The 12,631-nt window shown below is 42.9% G+C and overlaps 1 protein-coding gene across 3 annotated transcripts in view; it reads left to right on the forward strand.

Annotated features, from left to right (window-relative positions):
- DLG5 (discs large MAGUK scaffold protein 5) overlaps positions 1-12,631 on the forward strand; it is an 88,727-nt gene that overhangs the window by 37,355 nt on the left and 38,741 nt on the right. For all 3 annotated transcript variants that reach the window (XM_039340795.1, XM_039340794.1, XM_039340797.1), the window contains 11 exons: positions 752-1,064; positions 1,848-2,078; positions 4,168-4,352; positions 5,131-5,256; positions 6,390-6,522; positions 6,685-6,812; positions 7,182-7,357; positions 7,961-8,064; positions 8,461-8,553; positions 10,280-11,305; positions 12,471-12,609. In XM_039340795.1, the coding sequence (XP_039196729.1) occupies positions 752-1,064; positions 1,848-2,078; positions 4,168-4,352; positions 5,131-5,256; positions 6,390-6,522; positions 6,685-6,812; positions 7,182-7,357; positions 7,961-8,064; positions 8,461-8,553; positions 10,280-11,305; positions 12,471-12,609 (2,654 nt within the window). The remainder of the gene's footprint in view (positions 1-751; positions 1,065-1,847; positions 2,079-4,167; positions 4,353-5,130; positions 5,257-6,389; positions 6,523-6,684; positions 6,813-7,181; positions 7,358-7,960; positions 8,065-8,460; positions 8,554-10,279; positions 11,306-12,470; positions 12,610-12,631) is intronic.

The raw sequence follows: 12,631 nt of genomic DNA on the forward strand, positions 1-12,631 counted from the left end.
ATGCTTTTTTAGGAGGCAATTGGTCTTTCTTGTTTTTCTTTAAAGACGTTTCTCTTCTCCTCCAAGAAGCTTCTTCAAGCTCTGACTGGATGGTGGGGAATGGAAGGATTTATACTCCTTGCAGACAGCTGGTCATTTGCCTTCTTTTAGAGAGGCATTGAGGCCACCTGGAGGAATGCAATGAATTCTAAAAGATGGCAGATGACCAGCTGTCTTCAAGGAATGTAAATCCTTCCATTCCCCACCATCCAGTCAGAGCTGAAGAAGCTTCTTGGATGAGAAGCGAAATATCTTCAAAGAAAAAAAAAACAAAGAAGTCTAGTTGCCTCCTGAAAAAACACCTTTGGGACAACCCCGTTGGTTTTCTGCCTGTTTGTGAGTTGACATTTGAAATGTGAGTCTGTGTGTATATGGAGACAGGTTTTGAGGTGAAAAGTCCACAAAGGTGGACTGTCCTTACTTCCACGGTGTCTCTACTCCTTTCCCAGTCTGCCTCCGAAGAGGTGGAAGTGAAGTAGATTTGAAAAAGGAAAGGCACATTGAAAGATAAACTAAGACACAGTCCGACTCTTTACATCCGCTCACCTTTTATTGGGGTTAAAGTTTAACTCTGCTTACTAATCGTGTGGGCCACGTTGCTTCCACTCGGACTGTTTTAAAACAGTTTGTGTTCCGGCTCTAATTGGAAAAGGGATTTCAAAACCCCCCTTTCCTTTCCTGCAAACGGTCACCCCTCGCTATTTGCTTCTAGATTTGAGACCATACAACAGGAGCTGAGCAAAGCCACAGCCCAGAACAAGGAGCTGCAGAGGGAGATGGAAAGGCTGCAGTCGGAAGCCACAAGGTACAAAACGGTGCAGCTCAAGGCTGCCAAGGATGCGGAGAAATACAAGGAGGAACGGGACTCGGTCTTCAGCGAGTATCGCCTCATCATGAGCGAGAGGGATCAGGTGATCAAAGAAGTAGACAAGCTTCAGACGGAGCTGGAGGTGGCAGAATCCAAACTGAAAAACACGTCCTCGGAGAAGAAAGTGGCCAGTGAGGAAATGGAAGCTTTAAGACAGGTATGGAATATCTGTGGAGATTCTCCATCAGGGTTGTCCCAAAGCTGCTTTTTCAGGAGGCCACTGGGCTTTCTTGTTTTTCTTTGAAGACGTTTCGCGTTTTTCTTTGAAGACGTTTCGCTTCTCATCCAAGAAGCTTCTTCCGCTCTGACTGGATGGAAGGGAAATGGAAGGATTTATACCCCTTGCAGACAGCTGGTCATTTGCCTTCTTTTAGAGAGTTGTTGAGGCCACTTGGAGGTTTGCCTGTGTCCTCAGGGTCATTCCTTCATTATTACCAACAATTTTTTTTTCTTTCTTTCTTTCTTTCTTTCTTTCTTTCTTTCTTTCTTTCTTTCTTTCTTTCTTTCTTTCTTTCTTTCTTTCTTTCTTTCTTTCCTTCCTTTCCTTCCTTCCTTCCTTCCTTCCTTCCTTCCTTCCTTCCTTCCTTCCTTCCTTCCTTTCTAGAAGCTTCTTCAGCAAGCAATATAAATCCTTCCACTCCCCACCATCCAGTCAGAGCTGAAGAAGCTTCTTGGGTGAGAAGGGAAATGTCTTCGAAAGAAAGACGAGAAAGTCCAGTTGCCTCCTGAAAAAAAAAAGCACCCCTGGGTTCCATACAAGTTGTGCGCAGAAAATGACTTAAATTTAAGTTATTAGTTAACGACTTCTCATACATGCCCGGCAGTTAGAGTTTTCTTTTTGGTCAACACCAGGAGCTTTGAACAGGTCCAATGTCTGCTCATTGCATGAGAAGCTTCTTCCAGCAGTTGACGGACCTACCAGGGGTTGCTTCTCTTTCAGGAGCTGAATTCTGCTCTGGTGGAGCGGGACCGAGCCATCTGCGAAAGGAATGAGCTTCTGGAAAAATATTGCCATGAAGTGAAGGATAAGGCTGAGGCCCAGAAGGAGCTGGACCAGGCATGTAAGGATATTGAGACCGTGAAAGAAGAGCGGGACGTAGCCAGGAAGGAGAGGACGGAAGCCATTATCCAGAGGGACCACCTACTACGAGAATACTACCAGGCGCGCCAGGTAATACTGTGACTCTTTTTAACGATTGCGGAGTAGGATGCTGTTTTCTTGGAAGTCCTTTTTTCTTTTCTTTTTTTTTTAAATTTTATAACATTTTATTAGATTACAGAATAAAATACCCAAACACAAAAGCAAATAGTAGGACAAAGTGGGGAGAGAAAGAGAAAAGAAAAGAAAAGGCATTTTATTACAGAATAAAATACCCAAACAGAAAAGCAAATAGTAGGACAAAGTGGGGAGAGAAAGAAAAAAGAAAAGAAAAGAAAAGAAAAGGCATTTTATTAGATTACAGAATAAAATGTTGTTGTTGTTAATTGCGAAGTCGTGTCCGACCCATCGCGACCCCATGGACAACGTTCCTCCAGGTCTTCCTGTCCTCTGCCATCTTCTGGAGTCCATTTAAATTCACGCCTACTGCTTCAGTGACTCCATCCAGCCATCTCATTCTCTGTCGTCCCCTTCTTCTATTGCCCTCAATCTTTCCCAGCATTAGGCTCTTCTCCAGTGAATCCTTCCTTCTCATTAGGTGGCCAAAGTACTTGAGTTTCAACTTCAGGATCTGGCCTTCTAAAGAGCAGTCGGGGTTGATCTCTTCTAGGACTTGACCGGTTTGAACGCCTTGCAGTCCAGGGGACTCGCAGGAGTCTTCTCCAGCACCATAGTTCAAAGGCCCCAATTCTTTTGCGCTCAGCCTTTCTTATGGTCCAACTTTCACAGCCATACATTGCAACTGGGAAAACCATGGCCTGGACTATACGCACTTTGGTTGGCAGGGTGATGTCTCTGCTTTTTAGATGCTGTCTAGATTTGCCATAGCTTTCCTCCCCAGGAGCAAGCGTCTTTTAATTTCTTGGCTGCAGTCCCCATCTGAGGTGATCTTGGAGCCCAGAAAAATAAAATCTGTCACTACCTCCATTTCTTCCCCATCTATTTGCCAGGAATTGAGAGGGCCGGATGCCATGATTTTGGTTTTCTTGATGTTGAGTTTCAAGCCAACGTTTGCACTCTCCTTCTTCACCCGCATCAAGAGGCTCTTTAGTTCCTCTTCACTTTCTGCCATTAGAGTGGTATCATCTGCATATCTTAGGTTGTTGATATTTCTCCCGGCAATTTTAATTCCAACTTCTGATTCATCTAGAATAAAATACCAAACAGAAAAGCAAATAGTAGGACAAAGTGGGGAGAGAAAGAGAAAAGAAAAAAAAAAAGAAAAGGCATTTTATTAGATTACAGAATAAAATACCCAAACACAAAAGCAAACAGTAGGACACAGTGTGGAGAGAAAGAGGCATTTTTCTGTTTTTTTGTTTTATTTCTTATAATGGCCAAATTTGTTGAACTTGCTTGGTAATTTTTCAATTTCTCTGCTTTTTCTTTTTCTTTTTTTTCTTTTCCTTTTTTTTAAAAAAAAGCAACTTCACTTAATCGTTGTACATAAATTACATAAACAATTGCATAAGAATAAGAGTGAGTTCTTCAGAGGATCCCATTAACAACCGAGATTTAATCTGATTGCAGAATACAGGCTCACTAATTCAGAAGGTGGGGGAAATAAAATCCTTGCCCATAATAATAATAATAATAATAATAATAAAAATTGCAAATTGTACCTATGCTGAGCGCAAATTATTTTTTGTTTTTGTTTTTTGTTTTTTAAAAAACCTGATGTAAAATGCATTAGCAATCAAAGCAAAGTCTACGGAAGCAACCACAGAACGGATGATAGATGATTGGGGTTCTATTGAAATAAATCCAGAGCTTCTAATATTTTCAAACCATGTTGTCAGAATGTTTTAATTTCTTTTTCTTTTCTTTTCTTTTTTTTTTTAAAAAAAAAACCTGATGTAAAATGCATTAGCAATCAAAGCAAACTCTACGGAAGCAACCACAGAACGGATGATAGATGATTGGGGTTCTATTGAAATAAATCCAGAGCTTCCAATATTTTCAAACCATGTTGTCAGAATGTTTTAATTTCTTTTTCTTTTCTTTTTTTAAATCTGGCTTGGGTTCTCCCGGCCACAACTCTGAGCGCCCGCTTTCCTATCATCCGGCGTTGCTTCTGATTCCGTGATCTGCTTTTTCGCAGATACAAGATTCAGCCACGCTGGATGTAGAAAGGGCAAACAAAGAAATAGAAATCCTTCGGAAGCAGTACGAGGCCATGTCACAGGAGTTAAGAGAAGCGACGCAAGAAGCAGAAGTTGCCAAATGTAGACGGGATTGGGCTTTCCAGGAGCGGGACAAGATCGTTGCCGAACGAGAGAGCATACGGTAAAACCATCCTTTCTAGGAAATTGCACTATCCAGGACTGTACACGTAGTCCCCTATTTACAACAACAACAACAGCACTAATAATAATAAAGTTGGAAGGGACCTTGGAGGTCTTTTAGTCCAACCCCCTGCTCAGTCAGGAAACTCTATACCACGTCAGACAAACGGTTGTCCAGTCTCGTCTTAAAAACGTCCAGTTTCGGCCACAGAGAGTGGGCCATGACAAGATGGCCACAGAAGACTTGATCTTTTTTCAACTCATGGATTAAAGTCTTTCTGCTTTTTGAATAGGATCAAAGGTGCCATTTGCAGGTCTGCAACCATACTAAAGATTAATCGATTAAAGGAATCTGTACCTTTAGGGAAAAAAACGCAGTTGAGCTTGATCAAATGATCACTGGGGATGCTGGGGAGGTCGTAAGTGCGAAAAGCGGTCGTAAGTCCCTTTTTTTCCAGTGCTGTTACAACTTTGAATGGTCACTAAATTATGTACTCCCTGCTCCCAATATATATTGCACGTAATAGAGTGAAAGAGTAGGCAGAGATTTCCCATCTGAAAACTTCCATCGGGTCTACTAATCCTGTTTAGCTTAGCTGAGAAAAAGGTTCTCCACGTAGAACCATCGGTCCTTCTAAAGGTTATTTCATTGATTGATCTAGTTGCGCTGGTTGGACTGCCTGTGTTCTGTCCTAGAGAAGGGGGCACGGAGGCTGTGTGGGGACTCTTGTTGTGACACCACAGCAGCCCTCTAACCTTGTGTTTCCATTTCTTTGAAGAACTTTGTGCGATAACCTGAGACGGGAAAGGGACCGTGCCGTGAGCGACTTGGCGGAGGCCCTTCGCAACCTGGATGACATGAGAAAGCAAAAGAACGATGCCGGACGTGAATTGAAGGAACTGAAGTAGGTGATACAAAACTCTTTGCATCCTCTGTGTCAGGGCTTTCTTTCCAGGCAGAAGCCCTGGGAGGACGGGATATTTATGGCATGAAAGCACAGGTCGTCCTTGAGTTACGAGCACAATTAGCCCAACATTTCTCGTGCTAAAGGAGACAGTTGTTGAATGGGAGTTGTGCCCTGTTTTACAAGGTTCCTTGCCACAGTTGTTCAGTGTATCGCTGCAGTGGTTAAGGAGGTCACACGATGGTTAAGTGAACCTGGCTTCTCCATTGTCTTTGCTTGTCAGTAGTTGGCCAGCTAGGGTACAAATAGCAACAGGAAAAGCGCTTAGACTTATATACCGCTTCGCCGTTCTTTTACAGCCCTGACTAAGCAGCTTACAGAGTCAGCCTCTTGCCCTCGACCATCTGGGTCCTCATTTTACTGACTTCGGAAAGAAGGATGGAAGGCTGAGTCAATGTTGTGCCAGTTAGGATCAAACTACTGGCTGTGGCTGGTGTTAGTCTGCAATACTGCACTCTAAGCACTGTGCCACCAAGGAAGGAAGGAAGGAAGGAAGGAAGGAAGGAAGGAAGGAAGGAAGGAAGGAGAGGGAGGGAGGGAAGGAAGAAAGGAAGAAAGACAAGAGTGGGAGGGAAAGGAAGGAGGGAGGGAAGGCAGGCAGGCGAGGATGGAAAGGAAGGAAGGAAGGAAGGAAGGAAGGAAGGAAGGAAGGGAGGGTAGGAGGGAGGAAAGGAGGGAGGGAGGAAGAAAGATGGAGAAGGAAGGAAGGAAGATGGAGAAGGAAAGAAAGAAGGAAGGAAAGAGAAAGAAAGAAAGAAAGAAAGAAAGAAAGAAAGAAAGAAAGAAAGAAAGAAAGAAAGAAAGAAAGAAAGAAAGAAATAGATTTGTCTATCGGACTAACTTTGAATCAGAAGACAAATAAACCAGGATGCTCTAGTCTGAATGGGTTAGGAGAGATTCATTCTTTGCCCACTTAGCAGATTTCATTCAGAGTAGTATGTTTGGATCCCCTGCCTATTAAGCAGCGATCTGGTTTACCTGAAATCAGAACCCAAGCCTTGAAATTGCGCATATAAGGGTGAGAGAGAAAAAACGGTCTCTTCGTCCCGATTGTGATGTTCGATTTTCCCCAGAGAGAAGATGGAGAATCAGTTGGAGAAAGAGGCACGGTTTCGGCAGCTGATGGCTCACAGTTCCCACGATTCCGCCATCGACACAGATTCCATGGAGTGGGAAACGGAAGTAGTCGAGTTCGAGAAAGACAGAGTAAGTGGAAGACCATGCTCCTAAGTCGGGAGTAAGAGCTCCACGGCTTGAAAGTTCCCAGCAAACAGAGATAGGAGGTGAAGCAATTACCTCGCATGTGCTCGCCGTGTCCTTTGTAAGAAATTACTACAGGCGAATGTGTGTCGCGTTCATATCTTTTAGGAAGACATGGATTTGAAGGCTCTTGGTTTCGATGTGGCCGAAGGAGTGAACGAACCTTATCTTCCTGGAGACTGCGGGATATTTGTTACCAAAGTCGACAAAGGAAGCATTGCAGACGGCCGATTAAGGTATCCTGTGGGTGGCTTGTCCAGACACTGGAGTTGAATTGAACTGAATAGCTAAATGTCTATGGCAGGGGTAGGCAACCTTGGCTCTTTTATGACTCATGGACTTTAACTTCTGGGAGTTGAAGTCCACAAGTCATAAAAGAGCCAAGGTTGCCTACCCCTGGTCTATGGAGATTCTCCATCATCCAGGTCCTGGTTGACCCAAAGGTCCTTTTTCAGGAAGCCACTGGACTTCCTTGTTTTTCTTTGAAGACCTTTCCCTTCTCATCCAAAAAGCTTCTTCAGCTCTGTGCTATTAACAGAATCGGGTAGTCCTGCTAGAAAATTAATTAATTAATTAAAAAGTCTAATTCATTTCTAATTAATCAGGGTGAACGATTGGCTCCTGAAGATAAACGACGTGGATCTTACCAACAAGGACAAAAAACAAGTCATAAAAGCGGTCCTTAATGGCGGAGGAGTTATCAATATGGTGGTCCGGCGAAGGAAGTCCTTGGGAGGGAAGATTGTGACCCCGCTACACATCAGCCTTTCGGGCCACAAAGGTGAGTTCCCCGTGGCGCCTCAGAGTCAGGCGGGCAAATATGCGGGGATCCAGCCAGTATTTCCACTGCATTCTTCATGGATTCGCTCACCAAGTGACTAAGTAGATTCCCTCGTCTGCGTTCCTGGATTTGCTATCCAAGGGAATAAGCACATTGATTGGCTTCCCTTGTCTGTGTTCCTCTAAGACTGGAAGGCCTGTTATGGAAGATGTTTTCTGTTTCGTATTAATGATTCTAAAACGTCCAATTTCATTTTTTTTTTTGCAATGGCCCTGGTTGCATCGCTATGTCCAGTAGCTGTTAAGATACCGACTTTCCTAAATTAGAAGTCTCCTGTAAGTCAATCTCAGTTCTTTCATGGACGTCACCATATACGATGTTTTTCTTGGCAGTAGTAGGTCATCATTCTGGATGACTTAAAAAAAAAAAACTTCCCAATTTAGCCTGATCCCTGACATTCCTGGGAGTTTTTCCATCCAAAATCCTGACCAAACCAGGCTTTGCTTTAGTTTCCAAAGTCACCTCGCTGCTGCCGGATGCCGAGAACTCAGAACAAAATTGAGTGCTAAAAATTCACCTTGGCTTTGGTCTTCTCCATTTCAGATAGCGGAATTGGTTTAGAAAATGGCGTCTTTGTGGCCACCATAACGACGGGCAGTCCAGCGGCCAAGGATGGGTCCCTCACTGTGGGAGACAGGATCATTGCGGTAAATTTATTTTCCAGTCTGCTTTTAGTTCATAGAGTAGATTTACAATAGAAATTCAAATCAGATGAGACGGGAAGCTGGAAGCAGAGATATTTCTTCTCAAGTTACATGCTAACTATAAGTGGTTGGTAAGCAACTATCATAAAACAAACAGCTGTAAATGTGGCCAGATTGCCACAGGGCCATAGAAGGGGCCTAACCCATCAAAATTTCTGATCCAGGTGGTAAGTCCTATTTTTCGGGTCAGTTGTAATTTCTAATGATCGCTAAATGCTTGTTGTAAATCAACTGGCACATACTTATGACAGTTGCAGTATCCCTTTGGCCACCTTCAGACAATGGGGAAAGCCAGAGTCCTGACTGTTGCATGCTTGACACGTCTCCATTTTCCTGCAGATAAATGGAATTGCACTAGATAATAAATCACTGACGGAATGCGAAGCTTTGCTGCGAAATTGCCGGGAGTCTCTTACACTTTCATTGATGAAGGTGAGCAGGAATAAAGAGTGTGTAGTCTTTGTCAGTGAATAATATTTATTTCATAGGAGAGGATTGTATCAACCGCCTCTGCAGTTGTCTTCTTCTTCTTCTGATATTTCACTATGCATCATCCCCCTTTCTTCCTGTGAAGAAGATCATGACATACCAGAAGATTAAGCAAAATTGACTCATACGTCACGTTGTAGCATCTTTTCGAGTGGAGAAATCAGCCCTCTGGTTGGGCAGCCCATTAAAGCAGAGTTCCCCAACCTTTCTGGTTTGCTGGCCTGGTGAGAAAGGGAGGGGCAGGCACTTTTACACACGCATGTGCACATGTGAACCGGGATGCTGCCTGGCCCTCATCTTCTAAGTACTTGATAGGCAGGGGGTAAATCAGCATTCTTGTTGACTGATCAGGGGCCCGTTTCCCAGGCTTCAGTCACTTCCCTGGTTGTTTTTTTACCTGCTCGTCCAACAATCTGAGTAGCTGCAAAATTGAATATTGGAGTCCAAAAGCTTGGCAGACAAAACCAACCCAGATTGGATCCTGCAACTTACTTAATTGTCATGTCTTTCTCCTTGTATCTGTTTTTTGCAGGATGCTCCCTTCACTTCAGCAAGTGGGAGCATGTCATTTCCAACCGGAAGATGACGAAGGAGACTTAAGTTACCGATTGCTTTCATTAGGCCTGTCCTCCTGAATTTATCCAATCCTCTAAACTAGCGATCAATATTTTGGCCATTCATAAATCTTTTTATATATATATATAAATATTTTATTAGGTTTTATATAGGTAAGGAAAAGATAGGGTCAATACGGGCATAAGGGGAATGGAAATAGGAATTTGGGGTAGGATAAGGATAGGTACAATAATGGGGTAACCCCCCATAATATTCCCAAGCCTTAACAAATAAGCTACCATCTGGATCTAAATATTAAATAAACATAATTTGTATAATACTAAATAATTATAAAGATAAAGTTAACTATAATCATAAAACTAAAATTAGATAAGTACTGTAATTAAAATTCCTCTAAATCAATATTCATACTTAATAACATATTAACTAATTCTAGTCATCACCATTAGTATTTAAAATCACTAATAAAAAAAACTATTATTAATCTAAGAAATAACACTTAGTTAAGAGTCTATCATTTATTCTATTCAATTTTAAAATTCAATTCAATTTTAAATTCTGATCATATTTTGACATATTTCTAACCATCGATAAAAATTTTCCCAAGTTTTAAAATAAATTGAATCTTTTTTCTCCTTCATCTCCAAAGTTAATCTATCCATTTCTGCACAGTCCAAAATTTTCGAAATGGTAGATTTTCATTTTTCCAAAATTCATAGATCTTAAGGTAGTGAATTCCACTTCTCTGTGTTTGTTTTAAATGTATGCATTCTATGGGATTTTAAATTTTTTAGACCAACACTTCTAGAAGGTTTTAGGGGAGGAAACTATGTTAGAGTACCCCCCTGTCCCATAATTAATTAAAAAAAACAATATAAATTACAAAATAAATTCCCAAAAAAATCAACGTATTTTACATGATTTTTAGAATTCAGCTTTTCTTGTAACAGTATAAGGGTACAAAATATTAATGTATTTCAGAGCAGCCTAGCACTAAACATTGGTAGATTCATATATAGGTTTGGGACTGCTCTATTGCACAGCTGCATCTGTAAATTCTGCAACCAGCTGATGTTGTTTCTCCTCCTTCCAGGTTTATCCTCAGAGCTCGTGTTCCTCTTGGAGTGGCCAAAACATATTTGAAAACCTTAAGGATTCGGAGAAGATCTCCAATGGCAGGACTCACCCGTCAGACGTACAGGTTCAAAATAAAAGGAACTTAAAACACAACAGTTCAACCCAAACCGATATTTTCAGCCCGGACATAATGGATGTCAAGAAGGATCAGAGCGATCAAGAGAACAGCTTGTACTGCAGTCTGAAACCGTTTTCCAGTAGCGTTTTACATACCGACTCCCACAGGAACACAGTCCACGAGTGCCACAGTAATTCGGAACACAGCCTCGGATCCTTCGGTCCCGATGGGTACGGAGACCCAAGTTACGGGATAGTGAACCTGGACAACCAGAGGCTCTCCTTTGAACCCACAGTCGCAGATTGCCTTGTGCTTGAGAGCGCCTTAGACAAAGGACCGGGCGGGAAACACAGCGGTGGCACCTGGCCCAAAGTGCTGGTCAACTTAGGTCCGGCAGAAACGGAAAAATTCTCCGTGTACAAAAAGCCCAAACAAAGGAAATCCATCTTTGACCCGGACACTTTCAAAAGACCCTTGACGCCTCCCAAGATGGATTATCTGTCTCCCAATCCGATGTTGGGACCGTCAGCCCAGCCTTCCAAAGCAGAAGCCGTCTCCACTCCGCCAACACCTCCAACTAGAAGCGATTCTATTAAATTTAAACACAAACAGCAGGCCAGCTCTACCTCGGAGTCTACCGTGACCACGGGATCCCCCCCTCCTAGTCCAGCGACAGTCCAGCCCCCACTTTCCATTGAACAGAAGCCAGACTCCTGTGTTCTCAAGGGGCGAGGTAGACCCTCAGGACAATACTACAGGGAGGAGGCGGGAGACCCTGGACACTTGCCTTCAAGAAAACCCTGTGAAGAGGACCTTGGCTTTCAAAGAGCAGAAGAGCCTGAAATTAAAAGACCAAGGCCCAAATCTGCTCCCGCCTTCAGGCATAAACTAAACCCCGTGCCCATCCCTAATCCATCTCAGCAGGTAGATATGGGATCTTGGAAAAAAGGATGCTGGCTACTCCTTTCCCCAGTGAATTCAGGGCTTAAATGATCTTTCCGACATCAAAGGGGGGTCGCATTGCAGAAAGGTTGACTTGTTGTTCAAGGTGTGCCAGGATGCTTCTTGAACAGGGTCTAGGACAACGTGTCATGGCCAACTCACTGCGGTTAAATTGACAACGGCCAACTCCCTGTGGCCAACTTGCTGCAGCCGAGATGCTGTGGGGCAACTCGCCGCAGGACAAGAGTTGCAGCAATATCGAAGACCTGGTGGAATAGAATCGTTAAATAAAAGAAGCCAAAGGAAGTGTGAAAGACAAAATTTAAAATATATTTTTTTAATTATTTTAAAGAATTAAATTGAATTGTTGAATTGTCCCACAGCAAGTTGGCCACAGGTGAGTTGTCCCACGTGTAAGTTGGCCAAGACAAGTTGGCCACAGAGAGTTGGCCACGTGAGTTGTCCCACGTGTAAGTTGGCCATGGCAAGTTGGCCACAGAGAGTGTATGTTTTAGTCTCCAGGCCTTTGATCATCTTAGTTGCTCTAATCTGAATTTTTTCCAAACTCTCAACATCTTTTTTTGTGATATGGTGACCAATATTGGCTGCAGTATTCCAGGTGTGGCCTTACTAGGGCTTTATAAAGCAGTACTAGTACTTCACGTGATCTTGATTCTGTGCCTCTATTTACACAACCCCGGATTGTATTAGCTTTTTTGGCGGCGGCTGCACACGGCTGGCTCCTAAGAGGCAGAACACTTGACAATTTTCATCCCAGGTCTGATTATACGTACTTCTCTCTTTTTTTGGTCTATTTCTTCAATTAAGTCAGGAAATGTACTGTGGAAAATCAGCTCAGAATTCCACTAAAAGGGGGGAGTGTGATCAAGCTGTAACAAAAGGAATACATAACATTTTTGTGTCACGTCATACTAGTTGTGTGCGAGTAGAAATTGTAGAAATGTATGTTAAGTATTATATCTAACCTGGAATATTTGTTCTGAGAGTAGATCAAAGAGCCTGTTGGGAGGCCATTTTGTTTGGAAAGATGTCCTAATTTGCTGTGAAACGCAAATTAGGTGCCTTTGGGCGTCTATTGGAAATATGACCCATAACACAGGAAGATGCTTTGGATTTTCTTGCCCAGGTACAGAAATACATTCCAGCAAGTGAAGAGTTCCTGTCTCCGGAGGCACAAGAATGGCCGACATATTCACCCAAACGGGCGAGTCGTCACAGCGATGGTTTCGTGTCGGCCTGTTTATACTCCGGAAGCTTATCAGGAGGTTCGTACCAATGAGTTGCACG

The sequence above is a fragment of the Crotalus tigris genome, unplaced genomic scaffold, assembly GCF_016545835.1.
Source record: "Crotalus tigris isolate CLP2741 ecotype Arizona unplaced genomic scaffold, ASM1654583v1 scf7180000017753.6788120, whole genome shotgun sequence".
In the NCBI taxonomy this organism is placed as follows: domain Eukaryota; kingdom Metazoa; phylum Chordata; class Lepidosauria; order Squamata; family Viperidae; genus Crotalus; species Crotalus tigris.